Raw genomic sequence first — 14,888 nt, 5'->3', positions numbered from 1 at the left:
CTGCAAATTCCTTTTCATTTTGCTTTAAGTTTGCCATAAATTTTTTTTTCCCTAGTTTTCTCCTCATTCAAATAAAATGTATCTACTGCAGCAAAACTTCTGGTATTTTAAGAAATTTGATTAGATCACACTGTAGGCTCCTCTCCAAGAAGAGTCCACTCTTGTTTTCCCTTTCCTGAAGGGAAAAAGTGTTCCCTGGGGCTTTAAATGTGCTATCCCAAATACATGTTTGTAATTTTCAGTACTCTAAAATCCCTCTATTTAACCAGTCTTGACAAAGAGGGTATTAATCTAGCACTCTTGAAAGTCAGGTGGTAAATGCAAGAGAATAACAGTACCTGTATTTAAATACAAGAAGCACTTTGAGCAAGCCATTTGCAATGTTGTATCTATGACTCCCTGTATCTACAATTGTAGTGCTTCCACAGAGCTATGTGTCAATTGAGATTCAAAATCAATTGTAATATTAATTTCTAAATGGAGCAAAATTCAGAAATCAGAAGGCTTTTGACAAGGTGTCACACATAGGCTGCTTAACAAGATAAAAGCCCATGATATTACAGGAAAGATAATAGCATGGATAGAAGATTGGCTGACTGGCATGAGCAAAGAGTGAGAATAAAGATTCTGATTGGCTGTAGGTAGTGTTCCACAAAGGTCAGTATTGTGACCGCTACTTTTCCCGTTATATGTCAATGATTTGGATGACTGAATTGATAGCTTTGTGGCCAAGTTTACAGATGATACGAAGATGGGTGGAGGGGCAGGTAGTGTTGAGGAAGAAGGGAATCTTCAGAAATATTTGGACAGATTGGGTGGACCTCTAATTAGGTTTCATTTTATCATTAATTCCATTGTTAATAATTCGACTGCTCTGTATTTGTTAATAATGTAAATATTATGTGTATATAACTAGTTATGGAAAAACTTTATTGGAATGAATTCCTGAGCGTTTTGAATATTTAACCATGATGCATACAAGAACAAATGCATTCCCCAGTTTTGCTGCAAAGTGGATTGTCATTGGAGTTTGCTTACAAACCAATTGTTGAATGTCGAATTTTGTTTATAAGGAAATGCAGCCTTTTTCCTAACTTTCTTTTCCTTCCTGCAGATTGCCAGTGCTGGAATCGATGGCCCCAGCCGGCGATGGTTCTCACCCACATCTGGTCGCGTTGGTAGATCCTAGTCGTTACCCACGTTGGTTCATCCTCGGGCACCTTGAAACACAGCAGTGTGAGCTGGCATCCACTATGCTAACAGCTGCAAAAGGTACAGATTGGCTTTTGTTTCAAGCTGCTTGAGTTGCTACTGTGATTGTAATTGCTGGAAGGAAAACGCCTGTATAACCTGTTCCCATAACAGCAACTTATTTGGGAACAAATGGGGAGTGCTTGTAAAAAAAAAACTGCACAGGCCCTTTGGCCCATAATGCTGACCCTTCCACCTACTTCCAAGATCAATCTAACCATTACCACATACATAGTCCTCCATTTTTCTATCATCTACGTGTCTTAAGTTTCCTGAACGTCCCTAATGTATCTGCCTCCAATACGACCCCTGGCAGGGTGTTCCACACACCAACCATTCTGTGCCCTTTAAAATAAATAAATACACCTGCCCCTGACATCCCCCATATATTTTTCCCCCAATTACCTTAAAATATTGGCCCTATCCCCCTCGGGAAAAATCCTCTGGATGAATCTGTTGCTCTAAATTTCTTCAGACTAAGTAAGGGAGAAATTGGGATTACCATGCTGTGCCAACCTTTTAACCTACTCTAAAATCAATATCTACCCTTTTCCTCCCACCACAGCCCTCCACTTTTCTATCATCTATGTGCTTATGTAACAGTTTCTCAAACGGCCCTGATGTATCTGCCCCTACCACCACCCCTGGCAGGGTGTTCCATACACCTACTGCTCTGTTTTTTTTAAAAAAAAAACACAATTCTCCATACTTTTCTCCAATCACCTTAAAATTAAAGCACCAAACTTGAGGGAAAATAAAATAATTTGCAATTTTGAATTGGAAGGTCTTGTGTTGAACCATTCTGATGTATGGGCCTTTTTGAGATGTTGGCATGTAATCAAATGTTGACTGGTTTAAGCATGGCTTTGCTTTGGAAGATGGTGTTGTATTTAAATCTTAACAAGAAAATTTATATAAAATTTGGTTAATACACAAGAGATTCTGCAGATGCTGAACATCCAGAGCATCACACGCAAAATGTGGGAGAAACTCAGCAGGTCAGACAGCATCTATGAAAGTGAATAAACAGTTCCTTCCCCTTTCCTTTCCGGTCCTGATGAAAAGTCACCGTTTCAGACCCAGTTTATTCACATCCATAGATGCTGCGTGACCTGTCGAGTTCCTTCAGCATTCTGTATGTTGTATAAAGTTTAGCTTTATTTGTCACTTACAATGAAACATACAAAATACATTGTTCTGTGTCAATGATCAACGCAGTCTGAGATGGTTCCAACATCGCATGCCCAAAATTTAATAACCCTAACCCATACATTTTTAGATGGGTGGGAGGAAACCCACGCGGTCACGCGGGTGGGAATCAATCCCTGACACTGGGACCGTGAAGTGTTACACTAACTGATATGCCTACAGTACCATTTTATACATACATTGGTAACAACATTCTAAGCCAACTTGGCTCAATGTAGGAATAAACTTCTTACTACTGAGCTCCTCTGGTCAACAAGGTCTTCATGGAACTTGACCATTAGTTTTAGCAGTATGAAAATCCTACAATCGTAGGAAATTTGCAGAAGGAAACTACTTGGCCAATGTCAGTTGAGAAAGAGCTCTTCAGCTCAATACTATGTTTCGTCACTAGTTTTGTTCTTTGCTAGTTGCAGTTGGCTGTTTAAAAGTCACTGAAGTTTCTATCTCTCACACTATTTCTTCTAAAGTTGGAGCCCTACCATCTTCTGGTAAAAACATTGTCCCTCATCTTCAGTCATCCTATCACTTAACTGTTAGCAGATGGGTTGAAAACCGGGGGCACAGGGAAATAAGTTTGTATATTTAGCATTATTTGCATCAAAATTTTTTAAGTATTCCAAATCTGAAGGAAAATAAACGTATCCAATCTTTCAATCCTTGAAATGTCGTCAAGTCTGTCTACTTCATCTCCAGCAGAAGTGCATTTACCTGTAGTGTGGTAAGTAGGCTGTCACCATGTTACAGGAGAGCTTGAGCTGTTGGCTGTTTAGTGTCTCCTGTAACTTGTGCAGAACTTCCCTATTCAGTTTGGGTCTTGTTCAGTGGAGAAGGACCACAGTACTGGGTTCTTGTGCTACTAGAGAGGGAGGAGCCAGGTTGGGTGAGGAAGCCCCTCAGTTATTGTAGTAGTGTACCACCCCAGAGGGCCACATGAGTGGCCACAGGCCTATTGATTCTAAGGCATGTAATAGAACACTACTGAAAGCGTTGACTGTGAATGTAAGAATGGAAAGGTATTGCAAACAGGAGGAATTCTGCAGATGCTGGAAATTCAAGCAACACACATAAAAGTTGCTGGTGAACGCAGCAGGCCAGGCAGCATCTCTAGGAGGAGGTACAGTCGACGTTTCGGGCCGAGACCCTTCATCCTGATCATGGTCTCGGCCCGAAACGTCGACTGTACCTCCTCCTAGAGATGCTGCCTGGCCTGCTGCATTCACCAGCAACTTTGATGGAAAGGTATTGTATGGTATATTTTTGTAAATTTTTATGAAGTTTATTTTGATGTTAAAGAAAAGTTGGTCATGCTGCCAGCATTGTTTCACTTAGTGCAAGCTCTTGCCTTCTATTTATTGTGACTCTAAACTTTTGGATGGTTCTCATTGCTTTTTATTCTATTCATAGACTGCTCAGGTAACAGTGCTGTCAGCTGAACCTAGGATTTCAACTAATTTTTAGTGTTTTTGACAAGTCGTCATTTTTATAAATCTGGAGTGCCTTGATGATGTTTCTGTTCCTTAAGAAATTTAACCAATTTTTGCTGATTCTGCATTTTAAAAGCAGAAGCTTAAAGTCACACTAATTATTGCACCGCTTCTGTTCAGCCAGTAGTTTTTCACTCGTGGTTCCACTAACTTTCACAAACAGGAAACAAAGACTTGTTCAAAAAGCATAAAAATCAAGCTTGTTAATTTAACATAACTGTAATTTACAACTGCCATCGATAAACTAGCTATATCCTTGGTAGATATCAGAATCAGGTTTAGTATCACTGTCATGTCATGAAATTTGTTTTGTGGCAGAATTACAGTTCAATATATAAAATATGCTATAAATTAGTCGTGCAAAAATAGTGAGGTAGTGTTTATGGGTTGTTCATTGTCTATTCAGAAATCTGATGGAGGGAGAGAAGCTGTTCCTAAATATGGAAATATTTATAAGCATTTATTTCACAAGGTTGTACACATTTCAAAGATGTACAGGTTAGTAAGTTACCAGGTCACATTTGTATGACTGGGTGACTGTTGGTCCAGAAGGACCCATTAACATTCTGTATCTCTAAATAACAATAGCATTCATTTCTAGTGTATCCCACTAAAATGCATTTAGCCCAGGACTCCTTTACAGAACTTGCTTTCATAACAATTACTGAAATTCATGGGGTTTCCTGCAAAAACAAGCCTGTGGAAACGTCAGTGTGATGTTCCACTTCCACTTTTTTTTTTTTTGCTACTTTCATATTCCTTTTTCTCCCCCCTCAGATGCCAACATGTAAAGCAGAAAAGGAGATTTCCTTAAGTACATTTAAGTCAGCAAATAACATGATTTAGGGGTTGAACATTTGGTTTTGATTCCAAGGTGCACTGAGGTGGACTTGGGTTATATATGGTATTTGTAGAAATTTGAGTCTGTGTATATTTCACCTTGCACTATTTTGCATTTGCCCAAATGCTATGCTAGCTTTTCTGCCAGTGGTCCTCCAGATAGAGGACGCAATATAGCACCTTTGTCAGAAGGGGTAGTGTCTTTATAGATCAAAAGGGTGTGGCTACCAGACAGTGTTTCCATGTTGTGTTCCACACTCAGTGGCCATGAATAAAGTAGCCATTGAGGGCATCTTCATGGGTTGTGTTGTGCATTCAGTGATGCTCTTCTGCACACCACTGTTGTAACTCATGGTTATTTTAGTTACTGTTGCCTTTTTTTTGTCAGTCTGGCCATTCTCTGACCTTCTCACTTTTAGAGCCCACAGACTGCTGTTCACTGGATGTTTTCCTCGCTGTTCTCTATAAACTCCAGAGACTTGTGTGTGAAAATCTCAGGTGATCAGTTTCTGAGATAATCAGTCCAGCCCACTTGGCACCAATCATTCCACAGTTAAAATCACTTGGATCATATTTCTTCTTCCTTGTGTTGATTGGTCTGAACAACAACTGAACCTTTGACCATTTCGGTATGGTTTTTATGCATTGAGTTGCTGCCACATGATTGGGTAAATAAATATTTACATTAACAAGCAGGTGTAACCAATAAAATAGTCACTGTGTGTGTGTGTGTGCGCTGTGCTTCTAATATCCTGCAGTATATGGAGAATATTTAGCTCACCAGATCTGTCATTTCAGTGGGAATCATTCCCAATCTATTAATTTTAATCAAATATTCATCCAGTGTTGTCACCATTCACTTTTTGGTGGTGAATTCATACATTTAACATCTGATTTTTTTGCAGGATCTTCTGAATTGAAAGCCCGAATAGCAAAGTGGTTAATAAACAGAAGGACTGGACTTGTGATCTAGATACTCAAATATCTAATGCCATATTTGGAAGTTTTATTTTAAAAATGTTAGTAAAAGTGACTGAAATTACTGCTTTAAATTTCCCTTCCTTCTGGAAAGAAAATGTGGCTCTTTTGATAGTTTATGATTAGATCTCCAATACCATTGACTCTGTACTGCCCATGAAGTCGCCCAACAAACCACCTCAGAGGGTATTTTAAGAATAGTGATAATTTCCTGCTTGACAGCAACAACCACACCTGCCAGTCATTTAAACTGAATAAAAAATACAATTCCTCTTACAGAAAACTGGTACCTCCACTGAAGTAAGCTCTTCAGATTTTACAGTAATTGCTGTATGTTTGAATCTTTATCTTCTAGTCTTCAGTTTAATGAAAAAGATCACAGTAGGAGATGACAAAGGCAGGCACAATGACTATATTTAAAGAACATTTGGATTGGTGCATGGATAAGGGGTGGTACAATAATGTAGAGGTTAGTGCAATTCCATTACAGCACCAGCTATAAGATCATGGTTTGATTCCTGCTGCTGTCTGTTAGAAGTTTGTACGTTCTTCCCATGACTGCATGTGTTTCCTCTGTGCTCCAGTTTCCTCCCATATTCCAATGACTTACAAGTTAAGAGTTTGTAAATTGTAGGCATGCTCTGTTGGCGTCAGAAGCATGGTGACACTTGTGGGTTGCCCCTAGCACAATCATCACTAATTTGATACAAATGATGCACTTTACTGTGTTTTGATGTACATGAGACAAATAAAACTATTCTAGTCTAAGCAATAGAGGGATATGGGCCAAACAAAGGAAAATGGGATGAACAGCTTCAGTCAGCATGGACCATTTTTCATATTGTATGCCTCTAAATGACTTCCATTGGATCATGTGTTAAAAATATTCCATACTAGAGAACTGGGTGGAAAACTGGGCTGGAGTTTGGGCACCGAGCTATGTTTTTTGTTTTAACGGCTTGATCAATCTATTAATATTTCCGATTGCAGGAGACCCAAAGTGGCTGCGAGTGGTGCTGGAATCCATTCAGCAGAACATCCATTCTCCATCGCTCATTTACAAGCTGGCACAGGATGCTTGCAAGACAGCGACACCTCCCAACTGTGCACCTGATATTACACTCCTCAATGTATCTCTGGAGCTGGGGCTGCAGGTGAGATCTCAGTGTGTTTACAATAAACGTGACATTCTGCAGGTGCTGGAAATCCAGAGTGACACACAATGCCGGAGGAACTCAGCAGGTCAGGCAGCATCTATAGAAAGGAATTCACAGTTCATATTTTGAGCAGAGTTCCTGATGAATTCTTTATAACAGATATTTTTTTTTTGTCGCATGTATCACCCTGCCCAACACACTACAGCATATTCCTAATACATGTTAATGTATCTGGCAAAGAAAGTTGATCCTTCATGAAGGGTCTCAGCCAGAAGCATTGACTATTCATTCCTCTCCATAGATGCTACCTGACCTGCTGAGTTCCTGGAGCATTGTGTGTAGCTCTGGTGTTGCCAGAGTCCAGCCAGCAACCTAAACTGTGTGAACTTGTGGTCTTGGTTTTAAGGAATGTAATAAAATGCCACGTAACACATTGACTGTGAATGTAATAATGAAAGGCATTGCACAGTTTATTCTTGAAAATAATTTTTGATTATGAATAAATTTCATATTTAAAAAGAAGCTGTGAAATTGAAAGTCCTACTCAATTGTTTCCAAACCCACTCTATTGAAGCTTGTATTAGTGTAACTATGTAGACATTAAACTGTAGAACATTTTCATTGGAACGCATTCACCCTGCAGGTTATGAGGATGACTCTGTCGACCATGAATTGGCGTCGTCGTGAGATGGTTCGCTGGCTGGTGAGCTGTGCTACAGAAGTTGGTGAGAGTTAACAATGAAAGCATCCCCCCCCCCCCCCCATCCTTCCCTGAAATGCCATAAAACACTAACCTGCATGTCTTGCACAGAAGCCAAGTTGTGGGATTTGTTTTAATTCAAAGATATTTGTGCATCTTGATATATGTAGGAAATGGAATCAGGTTTATTATTAATGTATGTCATGAAATTTGTTTTGACAACAGTATAGGACAATTTTTAAAAAAGATGCAAAGAAAGAATAGCAATGTAGTATTAATTGACTGCTGAAAAATCTGATAGTGGAGGGAAAGAAGCTGTTCTACACTGCAATATATTGGTACTCAGCAGATACCAGTGAAATGCCAGTAATTTCTCTTTAAGGTAGTTTTGGCTGATTAACAGTCAGTACTGATTTGAATTGTAGAGCCCATGTTCTCGTTCCTCACTGCTGTGGTGAATTGTAATTCTTAGTCATGTTTAACCCAATTAACTTTGGATGTCCTTCTTCCTAAGATAGATGTTGCCTCTGAATCTGTTTAGCTATGGATTAGAGGCAGCTGTTTGATTCAGTGCTGGTTTGAGCCAAGTCTATGCCAGCCTGAATACAGTACTGGAGGGCATGCTGAATAGGTAGACATTTGCTTGGGGGTTATTTCAAAACGTAAAAGTTGAAAAAATTCTGTTATCAAGGTACATATATGTTACCATATACTACCTTGAAATTCAGTTTATTTGCAGGCATTCACAGTAGAAAAATAGAACATATAGAATAGTACAGCACAGTACAGGCCCTTCGGCCCACAATGTTGTGCCGACCCTCAAACCCTGCCTCCCATATAAGCCTCCACCTTAAATTCCTCCATATACCTGTCTAGTAGTCTCTTAAACTTCACTAGTGTATCTGCTTCCACCACTGACTCAGGCAGTGCATTCCACGCACCAACCATTCTCTGAGTGAAAATTTTCCTCTAATATTCCCCTTGAACTTCCCACCCCTTACCTTAAAGCCATGGCCCCTTGTATTGAGCAGTGGTGCCCTGGGGAAGAGGCGCTGGCTATCCACTCTATCTATTCCTCTTATTATCTTGTACACCTCTATCATGTCTCCTCTCATCCTCCTTCTCTCCAAACAGTAAAGCCCTAGCTCCCTTAATCTCTGATCATAATCCATGCTCCCTAAACCAGGCAGCATCCTGGTAAATCTCCTCTGTACCCTTTCCAATACTTCCACATCCTTCCTATAGTGAGGCGTCCAGAACTGGACACAGTATTCCAAGTGTGGCCTAACCAGAGTTTTATAGAGCTGCATCATTACATCGTGACTCTTAAACTCTATCCGTCGACTTATGAAAGCTAACACCCCATAAGCTTTCTTAACTGCGCTATCTAACTGTGAGGCAACTTTCAGGGATCTGTGGACATGTACCCCCAGATCCCTCTGCTCCTCCACACTACCAAGTATCCTGCCATTTACTTTGTACTCTGCCTTGGAGTTTGTCCTTCCAAAGTGTACCACCTCACACTTCTCTGGGTTGAACTCCATCTGCCACTTCTCAGCCCACTTCTGCATTCTATCAATGTCTCTCTGCAATCTTTGACAATTCTCTACACTGTCTACAACACCACCAACCTTTGTGTTGTCTGCAAACTTGCCAACCCACCCTTCTACCCCCACATCCAGGTGGTTAATAAAAATCACGAAAAGTAGAGGTCCCAGAACAGATCCTTGTGGGACACCACTAGTCACAATCCTCCAATCTGAATGTACTCCCTCCAGCACGACCCTCTGCCTTCTGCAGGCAAGCCAATTCTGAATCCACCTGGCCAAACTTCCCTGGATCCCGTGCCTTCTAACTTCCTGAATAAGCCTACTGTGTGGAACTACAATAGAATCAATTAAAAAACTACACACAAAGAAAGACTGGCAAACAACCAATGTACAAAAGATAACAAACTGCAAATAAATAAATAAATAAATAATACTGAGAACGTGAGTTATAGAGCCCTTGAAAGTGAGTCTGTAGGTTGTGGAATTAGTTCAGAGTTGAGGTGAGTGAAGTTGTCCATGCCAGTTCAAAAGCCTCATGGTTGAAGAGTAATAACTACTACTGAACCTGGTGATGTGGGACTAAAGGCTCCTGTACTTCCTGCCAATGGTAGTGAGGATGGCCTGGATGGTGGGGGTCATTGGTGATAGATGCTGCTTTCTTGCGGCAGTGCTCTTTGTAGATGTACTCAATGATGGAGAGGGCTTTGACTGTGATGGATTGGGCTGAATCGAGCACTTTTTGTAGGCTTTTCCATTCTCGGGCTTTTGGTGTTTCCATATCAAGCTGCAATGCCACCAGTCAGAATATTCTCCACATAGAAGTTTGTCAAAGTTTTGAACCTAATTAAGTCCCCCCTCCTGCCCTTTTTACTTGAATGCATGTCAAAGATCAAATGTATATGCTTGAAAGGCAGGGGGTTCCTTGCTGGTATTGCAGCCAACAAATCCCTCGTCCAACACTTGCAGTGTTTTGTGAGAGATCTTGTTGGTGTTTGGGGGGCAGGAGGTGGGTGCTGTCTTCCGAAGTAACAGTATGCAAATTTCTGCTGCCAGTTAACAGTGGGGCTTATGAACTGTATGATCTTTATGAGCCTGCGTCTGTTCTGACAAATGATGAAATTATCCATGGAGAGGAATAAATAGTTGACGTTTTGGGTTGAAACTCTTCAGGAATAAGGTGGGGTAGGGAAGGAGTACAAACTGGCAGGTAAAACCAAACGAGGAGATAGGTAGGTGGGTTCGTGGTGGAGAGGGTGGGTTGAATTGAGAAGGTGGGAGGTGATAGGTAGAGGAGGTAGGTAAAGGACGAATTTGATAAGAGAGCGGACCATGGGAGAAAATGAAGGAAGTGGGGAACCAGAGGGAGGTGATGTGATGGGCAGGTGAGGAGATGAGAGGGATGCCAGAATGGGGAATGGAAGAGGAGTGCAGGTGAAGGAAGGAGTGAAATTACTGTAGTTGGAGAAATGAAATTACCTGCAATGTTTGAGTCCAACTCTTGTCTTTACAGGTGTTTGTGCCTTGATGAACATAATGCAGAACTGGTATTCTCTCTTCACTCCAACCGAGGCTACCACAATCGTAGCTGCCACAGTGACCTCCCACGCCACTGTCTTGCGCCTGAACCTGGACTATACCCAGCGCGAGGAGCTGGATAGTTGTGCCCGGACGGTTGCCCTCCAGTGTACAATGAAAGACCCTCAGAACTGCGCCCTGTCTGCCCTTACTCTGTGTGAGAAGAACCACGTGGCCTTTGAAACAGCATACCAGATCGTTCTTGACTCTGCCTCCACGGGTATGAGCTACTCGCACTTGTTCACCATCGCTCGGTACATGGAGCACAGGGGCTTCCCCATCCGCGCCTACAAAATGGCCAGCCTGGCTCTGTCCCACCTCAGTGTAACTTACAACCAGGACACCCACCCGGCCATCACTGACGTGCTGTGGGCCTGTTCCCTGAGCCACTCACTGGGCAAGAATGAGCTGGCTGCCATAGTACCGTTGGTCATTAAGAGCGTGCAGTGTGCCCCCGTGTTGTCGGACATTCTGCGGAGGTGCACCATGTCTGCCCCTGGCCTGCCTGGTGTTCCTGGCCGGCGGAATTCGGGCAAGCTCATGTCAACGGAAAAGGCCCCCCTTTGCCAGTTGCTCAACGCGACTATCGACGCCTACATTAGCACCACCCACTCGCGTCTGACTCACATCAGCCCCCGCCACTACGGCGAGTTTATAGAGTTCCTCAGCAAGGCTCGGGAGACATTCCTGATGGCTCAGGATGGACACATACAATTCACGCAGTTCATAGACAACCTCAAACAGACTTACAAAGGCAAGAAGAAGCTCATGATGCTGGTTCGAGAGCGTTTTGGCTGAAATTCAGGATTGTTCTTTTCCTTCGTCTTCCTTTGTTCTGGTGAACTCCTTTCTATTAATAGAGCCAAAATAACAAAGTCATTCCATGTGCACGCTATTGGTGCAGCCATAAATAGGAACTGGTTCTGCCCCGGTCCAAGTCTCAGCAGGGCCTGAGTTTGGAACACTGCCTCTGCACCCTGCCAGGCAGGGCTAGCAGGTGCTGGAGTTAGGAATCTGGATGTTGTCTTCAGTGGGGATCAGACTGGAATAGGAGTACTAAACTGGCAAGGCGTGAGTTATCCCAGCTAAGTGTCCCCAATCATTTCACAGACCCAAGGTTTCTTTGTGATAATGTTCTGTGGGCAGTCCCTGTTTAGCAATGGTTGTACCTTGTTATTTTAGTGGGCAAGGGTAAAGTCATGAACTCTAAGGGTGGTTAAATGATGTACAACAGGATTGTACCCCTCCTTTGAGGGTATGATGTGATGGACTCATTGAGTGTTATGTGATTCTTTACTTTCCTGTATGACACAAGTTTGGTCAGACCTGTTTGAAACTCCCACTTACTGCCCTAGCCCCACTCTCCACTCCTCCAACACAAACCTTGGTGGGCTATAGCTAGTAAGCTGCCTGTGTGTTAATGCTGTTGCTGCTTTGACAGCTCCCAATCTTGAAACCACCCAGCAAAGACCAGCGCTGGAGATGAGGCTGATCTTACACAGGTTCAGTTAAAAAAGAGCTCTTCAGAAATTATAGTTCAGAGTTAGAGGGAGGAGTGGAGTTTTGGATCTGTCTCTCACTCCCGTGTGATCTATCTCAATAGGTGATGCTGACATTTGGTGCCAAAAAATGGGAGTGTTCTATTCCCAAGCAACACCCTTTCCCATGGTTTCACTCATCAGTATTTTTAAATGTTCCTCAAGATTCAACCCTGTTTGCATTTCGCTTGAATTTGTTTTTAACAACTGGAACGTCTTTAAGTTGCATCCTATCGTAATGCTTCCTGTTCAAGCTGCGTGAGGGCCAGCAAACCCTTTTCCCAGCCTAACCACCATTTCCCTCAAGAAGACATGTTTCCTTTTTTTTAAAAAAAAGTGTTCATTGTATAACTTCCAAGTGTGATCAGTAAGTGAAACGGGCCAGTAACATATAACTGAACCAGCAAATACTGTTCACAAACAGGATAGTGTCATGCTGAGAAGTCGTAACTATTTTTGTTCTTACCCAACTTACTGGTTAAAGGTTTTTTTTCTCATGTTCTGCCCTCTTCTGAAAAATGTTTGGAGCAACCTTAATATTTTTAAGCAAAATGATGCTGTAAATTTAACTTGCTCTGCTGGAATACTCTGTCAGAAAAACACTGTGGTAGTTAAAATGTTTGTGGAGAAAACACCCTTGGTATTCTTTTCTGTACACTTGGTACAGGGGACCTCTTCCCTTTGTGGTAATTTTTTTTTTTACAAGTTGACATCAACCAAAAAAAAAACTTGGAGACCCCAGTGAATTACCACATGTAACCTACTATACCAAATCTTCTGATGTATACCTCCTTCCAATGCTTTCTCTCTTGTCTCTATTTCTTGCCAACAATCTCCTGCCAAACTTGAATTTTGAAAAGGAAGAAGATAACTTAAGCCATTCTGATCAGGCGAGTGTTTTTTTTTGTAAACCTGTGTGCGCTGTGACTGAGCCCATTCTCAGGGAAGAAGAAGATACTTTGTAAATAGTATTTTATTTGTCAAATTAATATGAAAAAAGTTAAAACCTTTAATTTATGGAATATGTGTAATATAGTACTTGAATTCCTTTTGTGGGCAAGCAAATTGTCATCTTTAAATTTTTTGATGTATTGCACAGCTGTAGGGTTAAGCTTAAAACAGCTGCTGGTCAGTTTAATTGCTCTTGATTTTTGTACAGTGTATCCTCAATTTTTTGTTAAATATTTATTAAAGTTTGTAAATGGTTTCACTGTTCAGAAATAACCTATTAAGATGAATTTCTGTGTGTGTGTTTGTTCATTCTTTCAGTCACTGCACTGAAGTGTGTGCAGTGAATCAGCTGTTCATTTCTTTTAGTCGAGTAACACACACAAAATGCCAGAGGGACTCAGCAGGTCAGGCAGCATCTGTTGAGGGGCATAAACAGTTTCAGGCCTGAGTCCACATGGTGCACAAGAGCGCCAACATACCTGTCCACTTTGACTTTGTAATCCAAAAGGAAAATGTGGCAGATACTGGAAATCTGAAGTAAAATAAAATGCTACAAACTGAGTCCTAGACCAATACAGCACACGTCCAGGCCTTGTGGTCCATCCAGTCCATGCCGACCACAGTCCCTGTTACTCTGAACTTCTGTTGAAAGGCGACTGAGCTGAAATACCTAACTCCGTTTTTCCCATCGGTACATCTGACCTGACTAAGTTTAGCTTTTTGTGTTGTTTTGACCTTTTGTCCTCCCCTTTGTTTTCACTCTCATCTACCTCGAGCATTATTCTGCCAATCAGTCCTAGAGGGATACAGTGCAACTAGACAGAATGATGCCAATTAGTCATTGATAACAATGAGCTTTAGTTGTCGCATGTACATTGAAACATGCAGTGAGATGTGTCATTTGTTCCAGCAATTAACAGTCTGTGGATATGCTGGGGGCAGCACACAAGGGTCCTCATGCTAACATAGCATGCCCACGACTAACCCCAACCTGTACATCGGAGTGCTTGGAGGAAACCCACACAGTCACAGGGGAGACATAAAAACTCCTTACAGACTGGTAGGAATTGAACCACAATCATTGATCAATTTTGCTGTCGCTGTAAAGCATTGCTTTAACTACTGCACTACTGGGCTATCCTTTCAATCAATGCTGACCCACTTGCCCATTATTCAGCTTTATTCTCTCCACATTCCCAATTGACAGCAGCCAATTAGGGCAGCGTGGTAGAGTGGTTAACACAACGCTTTACAGTGTCAGCTGTAATATTGGGCCTTAATTCTGGCTGCCGTCTGTAAGGTGTTTGTATGTTCTCACTGTGACTGCGTGGGTTTCCTCTGACTGCTCCAATTTCCTCTCACATTCCAAAGGTGTACAGGTTAGGGATAGTAGGTCGTGTGCATCACCGTGTGTTGGCTCTACCCTGAGCCTAATGCTGCTTCCAGTGTATCATTAATGATTTGATTTGACACAAATAATGCATTTCACTGTGATGTACAAGTTACAAATAAAGCTTATCTTTACCAACCAGTAAGTCTTTGGAAGATGGGAGGAAACCCAGATGGTCATAAGAAAGACATGAAGACTCCACACAGACAGCACCAGAAGTCAGAGTTAAACTGGATCACTGGTGCTGTTTGGCCTTGGCTTTCCC

At 41.8% G+C, this 14,888-nt stretch overlaps 1 protein-coding gene across 3 annotated transcripts in view; it reads left to right on the top strand.

The window, feature by feature from the left end:
• The window catches only part of LOC134339504 (zinc finger SWIM domain-containing protein 4-like), a 155,368-nt gene extending 141,857 nt beyond the window's left edge, over positions 1-13,511 (top strand). For all 3 annotated transcript variants that reach the window (XM_063036087.1, XM_063036086.1, XM_063036084.1), the window contains exons 12-15: positions 1,115-1,272; positions 6,753-6,916; positions 7,563-7,644; positions 10,680-13,511. In XM_063036087.1, coding sequence (XP_062892157.1) covers positions 1,115-1,272; positions 6,753-6,916; positions 7,563-7,644; positions 10,680-11,542 — 1,267 coding nt within the window. In that variant the 3' untranslated portion in view covers positions 11,543-13,511. The remainder of the gene's footprint in view (positions 1-1,114; positions 1,273-6,752; positions 6,917-7,562; positions 7,645-10,679) is intronic.
• Positions 13,512-14,888: the final 1,377 nt, after the last annotated feature.

The sequence above is a fragment of the Mobula hypostoma genome, chromosome 29 (genome assembly GCF_963921235.1).
Source record: "Mobula hypostoma chromosome 29, sMobHyp1.1, whole genome shotgun sequence".
NCBI classification, from domain to species: Eukaryota; Metazoa; Chordata; class Chondrichthyes; order Myliobatiformes; family Myliobatidae; genus Mobula; species Mobula hypostoma.
The sequence above is the reverse complement of the archived record's forward strand: the minus strand, read 5'-3'. Positions and strand labels throughout refer to the sequence as shown.